Source organism: Eptatretus burgeri, chromosome 8, assembly GCF_056783735.1.
Source record: "Eptatretus burgeri isolate ZD-2024b chromosome 8, Ebu_testis_v1, whole genome shotgun sequence".
In the NCBI taxonomy this organism is placed as follows: Eukaryota; Metazoa; Chordata; class Myxini; order Myxiniformes; family Myxinidae; genus Eptatretus; species Eptatretus burgeri.
The window spans coordinates 33,199,197-33,205,196 of NC_140968.1; the positions used below are offsets into that span (position 1 = coordinate 33,199,197).

General features: G+C 46.5%; 1 protein-coding gene across 5 annotated transcripts in view; it reads left to right on the forward strand.

Annotated features, from left to right (window-relative positions):
• LOC147021475 (tyrosine-protein kinase Fer-like) overlaps positions 1–5,988 on the forward strand; it is a 55,877-nt gene extending 49,889 nt beyond the window's left edge. For 2 of the 5 annotated variants that reach the window (XM_085891437.1, XM_085891435.1), the window contains exons 12-13: positions 5,428–5,607; positions 5,713–5,987. In XM_085891437.1, coding sequence (XP_085747563.1) covers positions 5,428–5,607; positions 5,713–5,946 — 414 coding nt within the window. In that variant the 3' untranslated portion in view covers positions 5,947–5,987. Of the gene's footprint in view, positions 1–5,427; positions 5,608–5,712 lie in introns of all 5 variants that reach the window. The other 3 variants (XM_085891434.1, XM_085891438.1, XM_085891439.1) reach the window with 3 other exon arrangements.
• The last annotated feature ends 12 nt before the right edge of the window (positions 5,989–6,000 follow it).

Below are 6,000 nucleotides of genomic sequence, written 5' to 3' on the forward strand. Positions count from 1 at the left end.
AAATTGTTCCAAAAATAATTTATCAAAAAAAGTGCACAACTTATTTTTGTTTCCAATTGTCAAAACGGTTTGGCCTTTGGAAGTGTTCAGGAATTCAGCTCCATGCAGCATGCTTGCCAACGAAATACATCTCAATTTGGTGGTAAAAACGATTCACAACGACGGGCTTCCTTACTCATTGCTCTGCAGTCTGCATTCAACCCCTTCGTTTGTCATCTCATTCACCTCATTTCATCTATAATTACAGCAATCTGTGTGTAGTGTAGTGTGTGTGTGTGTGTGTGTGTGTGTGTGTGTGTGTGTGTGTGTGTGTGTGTGTGTGTGTGTGTGTGTGTGTGTGTGTGTGTGTGTGTGTGTGTGTCTCTGCATTTGGTTGTGTGTGTGTGTGTGTGTGTGTGTGTGTGTGTGTGTGTCTGTCTGTGACCGCTGTTTCTCGACAACCACTGGTCCGATCTAATTGAAACTTGCCAGCTATATTGCTGGGGACCTGAGGATGTGCCTTTTCAAGATTTGATATCAATCGGACAAGTGATTCCCAAGTTATGGCCATTTATTTACCAACCAATAATTCCAGCAGTGTGTGTGTGTGTGTGTGTGTGTGTGTGTGTGTGTGTGTGTGTGTGTGTGTGTGTGTGTGTGTGTGTGTGTGTGTGTGTGTGTGTGTGTGTGTGTGTGTGTGTGTGTGTGTGTGTGTGTGTGTGTCTGTGTGTGTGTGTGACCGCTGTTTCCCGACAACCACTGGTCCGATCTAATTGAAACTTGCCAGCTATATTGCTGGGGACCTGAGGATGTGCCTTTTCAAGATTTGATATTAATCGGACGAGTGATTCCCAAGTTATGGCCATTTATTTACCAACCAATGACAGGACACGTGCTGCGTAGGCCGGTGCATGGCCGGCCGACGATGACGTCACGTGCCGTGCTGGTTACGATGGGGATCGATCGGTGCCTTAGTTACCGTGGGGTAGGAGTGCCAATGGTAAATGGCAGCGAATGTCATGGCAAGCAAAGACAGGGAGGTAAACTTGATTTTAATTAACTCTGTGTGTAAGTATCACAGCAGTTGTTACTTCAATACAAGCGATAATTCGTGGAATGATGTGAACATTCCTTACCGGCACGCACTACTTTTGGATAGTGATGACTTACTGTATTCTAATAATTTCTCGATTTCTTATCCGCATTTATAGATAAACACAATGCCCCAATCCAGTCGTGGTTTATGAGAGCGAAGGAATGGCCTGTGTGGTTGTTTGAAAGTTTTTTTTTTTTTTTTTTATGTACGGCCACGCACATATGGGCACGCAAGAGCGAAGGAACGGCCTGTGGGGTTGTTGTTTCTGGCACGCGATTTGAAAGTTTTTTTGTATTTCTTTTTGTATGTACGGCCACGCACGTATGGGCACGCACGTACAGCCATGCACGTACGGCTATGCACATACGGACATGCACGTATGGCCACGTGAAAGTGAAGGAACGGCTTGTGTGGTTGTTGTTTCTGGCACTCGGTTTGAGTTTTTTTGCGGGGCGTGGGGGGGGGAGGGTTTGCACGTACGGCCACGCATCTACGGGCATGCACTCGTCTTTATATAATTGGTACTATTGCCACCTATGACAAAAATGTCCAAAGATGTCATCATGGAAATCTGTAAAAGAATGGTCATGTTGTATTGTGGTGTCATTCCGACTCGTCACGCATTCCTGCTTTTTTGATTATTTGTGGCGATTTCATTTTTGTTTTGGCGATTTCTTCCTGACAAAATTTCATTAAAAAGAAAAGTTTTACTGGCTTGTTATGTCTCTGCTGACTAAGTCGTGGAGCCTTGTGCAGACGGAGGCATGATGTGGGCGGAGGCATGATGTTTTCGGGTTGTCCGTCCTTCCGTGCTTCAGTTTTCGTTACCGTGGTCACTGAAGAACAGCTGAAGGGATCCAAGTCAAACTTGCTACAATTATGTACAATGATGGAAAGATGAACTTCTTCGATTATGGGGTCCAAAGGTCAAAGGGCAGAGGCCCTGTTAGGTAAAAATTCTGTTACCACGCTAACTGGTGAACCAGTGATGGGATTTTGACCAAACTTAGTATAAGTATATATTATGATGCAAAGATGAACTAATTAAATTTCAGCACCAAGAGATCAAAGGTCAGAGGTCATGTCTGGTAAAAAATGTGATGTTTGAGAACAGCTGAAGGGATTAAATCCAATGTGGTACAAGTATGTATTTTGATGTAATAATGTGGGCGGAGGCATATCAGTTGATGTCGCGACATTGAAGCGCGCTGTTCTAGTTTAACTATTTTTCCTGATCTGAACGCCAATGACATCAGAATCCATTCAATTATTCTGAGTATTTACATGGGAAACCACCCAAGTGATATATCTCACACAAGTCCCTTCCCGAGGTCCCATAATATCCCATCCAATATTCCCATGCCTTCTATCTCCAATAAGACATTCTGCTACCCTGTTGTCCTTCACTTTTGGAGTCAAGTATGTATTTTGTACACCAACATCGTATCATTTTCCTTTACCGTCTCGTTTCTCTGCCCCTTCACTTCTATTCTATCTCCTTACTGATGCACCTATATTCTCTCAATCTTCCTGCCTTTCTCTTCCAAATTCCACTCTCCTCGTTTCCTTCTCCTACCGTCTGTTACTGATTTGGAAGCCTTTTGCACACAAACAGCCAGAGTCCCCACAGTTCAGTTATTTCGATAAGTATGTGTTTATAGTTAGGGTCCTGTCCTGTCTAATGGGTTAATTTCATGTGTGCGCTGTGGGTTTCTTTATAGTAAGGTTTTTTTTTACATTAAATCTCCCCTTCGATCCATCATCGCCATTACGCACATGTTCGGGGCCATGGGCATAGGCGGGGTGAGATCGACTCCGCCCAGCGAGATGGGTGTGCCTCGCAACCAATGAGGGATAGGAGTACCTCAGAAGCCCCCGACCAATCCAGAGACGAGTTACCTCAGGGCGGCCCCACCCAGCCAGGTGGGATGTTCGCCCCCGACCAATCCGGAGACGAGTTACCTCAGGGCGGTCCCACCCAGCCAGATGGGATGTTCACCCCCGACTAATCCAGAGACGAGTTACCTCAGAGCGGCCCCGCCCAGCCAGATGGGATGTTTGCCACCGTCCAATCAGGAGGCGAGTTACCTCAGGGCGGTCCCGCCCAGCCAGATGGGATGTTCACCCCCGACCAATCCGGAGACGAGTTACCTCAGGGCTGCCCCGCCCAGCCAGATGGGATGTTCGCCCCCGACCAATCCGGAGACGAGTTCCCTCAGGGCGGCCCCGCCAAGCCAGATGGGATGTTCGCCACCGTCTAATCAGGAGGCGAGTGGCCAGGGGAAGAAATCCCTCGGACCTCGCAAAAGAGAAGAGTAGAGTGGTCGTCAAGAAGAGAGTAGTCGGTCATCGTGGCCATTGCTCTTGGTGTGCATCGTCGGAGTCATCATCGCCATTGCTCTTGGGCTCCTCGTGGTGGTGGTGGTGGTCAAGCAGCCAGGATCGTGGGCTCGGTGGGTTCCGGGACATGGGTTTGAATCCCACTGTGGTGGGTTGGAGTCCGTTGTGACCGCACGAGGCGGAGAGGTACCCGGCCAGACCTTGACTCCCCAGCTGACCTATCCTCCTCGGCTGGAGGGTCCAATAAAGACTGGACAGGGTCCATTTCTTTTGGGTGTGTGTGTGTGTGTGTGTGTGTGTGTGTGTGTGTGTGTGTGTGTGTGTGTGTGTGTGTGTGTGTGTGTGTGTGTGTGTGTGTGTGTGTGTGTGTCCGTGGGCCCCGTCCTTAAGTAGAAATTGCTAAGTATTTGTTTGTATATAAATTGCATTTCTCATATTCGGTTTTAACTCTGCTCTTTGTGCTCCCCTGCCCCATTATAAAGAAACCCCCAATTGTTCAATGTACCACCTCGTTGTCATGCTTCCTATTATTGACCCAGCACGGTTCGTGCTTGAGAACCAGTAAGCCGATTGGGCTGTAAGTTGTCGTTTGGACCGACGGACTTTGGTAATTCCGCTCGGTTACACCGGACCGAGGTCGCTAGAGCGACCCGTTTCGACAGAGTCCGTTGAGGGTGTGACTTCCCCGGTAATTTGATGACGTGGGTACTTAGGTATATTGAAATTTGGCTATTAACCCTACCCCACGCAGTCAGAGAATTGGTGATCACAGTTCTTAAGTGACCTGTGACCTTCGGAATTGTCTGAAGGTTACGAACTGCAATTACGAGTGTTCGGTGGGAGACTGCTCTACTGCTCCCCCTGGCGGCTGTTCCTCGCCACCGACCCCTGGCCCACAACAATACATCCTCTTCTTTTCCTCAATTTTAATTTTCCAAATTTATTCCTTATCCATACGTACATAATAAAGAGATACCTCCATTCCTATCTGTTGAGTCGCTTACTTAGCCAATTATCCAGACCACAGGAGAGACATTACACCCTTTATTTAATCCACCATTTCCATCTCTCCACACTGCTTTCTCCACCCCTTTACGAGCATCCTCTCATGTCTAAAATCACATGAACATTTATATTGTCAAAGTAATAACAGGACAAGCCGGTAGGCGACATGGGTGGTCGCTATATAATTGCATACTAGTCATACAGTTTTTGACGGATCGGGCTGAAATTTTTTGACAAAGAGAATCATTATAGTGCGCATAAAATCACGGAAGCCGATTTTTGATTTTCGAAAAGAAAATATTTTTCGGATTTTTTTCAAACATTTCAGAGTCCAATTGCTAGGCAACGGTGGCGTCCATAGCAACGGTGCTCAAAAGCATAGAACTTGATCCTGGTATGAACCTACCAGTCAAATTTCATCAAAATCTGTTGACTCCTCTGGCCTCCAGAGCTGTCCATTACATACAAACAGACAGACGGAAAACCTGAGACTAAGGGTAGTCTAGCGACCACCCAACACAACACCCTCTTCCGTTCTGCTCCTTCTCTCAATGTGGACATTTCCAATTTCCTCCTTCCCCACCCCTCTCTCTCTCTCTCCATGTGTATGTGTAATAAATAGATGCTTTATAAAGGGGTCACATGATCACATCAATTTCATAATGAGGAGATACTGCACGATTTGCTTGAACAAGAGTACACATATGGTATAAGGAAAGGTGAATTTAGAATGCTCTTTTCAATAACCGGTATGACCTCAATGAAAGCATCAACAGACCGCTATGGGCTCTTATCCTTTGTAAATTACACATTTTGTCATACCTTGCAATCCATGACGAAGACTTTACGGCAGACAGCAAGTTTCTCACTCTGTGCATGGGTATGCATAAATGGTGTTAAATCGGTTGTACTGTATTGTGGTTGTGTTATTTCTAAAGTCCGATTAGGTCTTTCATAAGAATGTCCCTGACCTTGGTCATGTACTTTTCAACCACCTTAACCTCAAGGACCTGCCTCTCGAGCTGCAGATTTGGTACCATGGCGCATTATCTCGACACGAAGCACAGAGGTTGCTGGCCAATGAGGGCGATTTCCTGGTGCGCGAGAGTCACGGCAAGCCGGGGGAGTTTGTGTTGTCCGCCATGGCGGCTGGGCAGTGTCGACATTTCATCATACAGAATGTCAATGTAAGAACGTGTTAAACACTGTGTTAAACCACCTTGTACCAACTCAGTCCACACAACGTACCGCCGGATAACAAAGGAAAATAAATGTCTCCTGTTTGATTCCAGAACCAGTTCAAGTTTGAGGGAGAGGGTTTTCCATCTATCTGCCATCTGGTGGACCACCACATACAGATGAAGCAGGTTGTGTCCAAAAAGTCTGGAGTTATTCTCCTGAATCCTGTCAAAAAGGTAACTCATCCTCTGCAATGCAATACCCGGCTGAAAATTTGGTCACGAGGAATTGCAAACATGCACCGATCGAATTGGGCCGATGGTGTCACCGCATTATCTACACTATAACCTCCTCTGTTTCCTTCATACTTGTGTGCACATGCACTGTTTTGTGTAACTGCC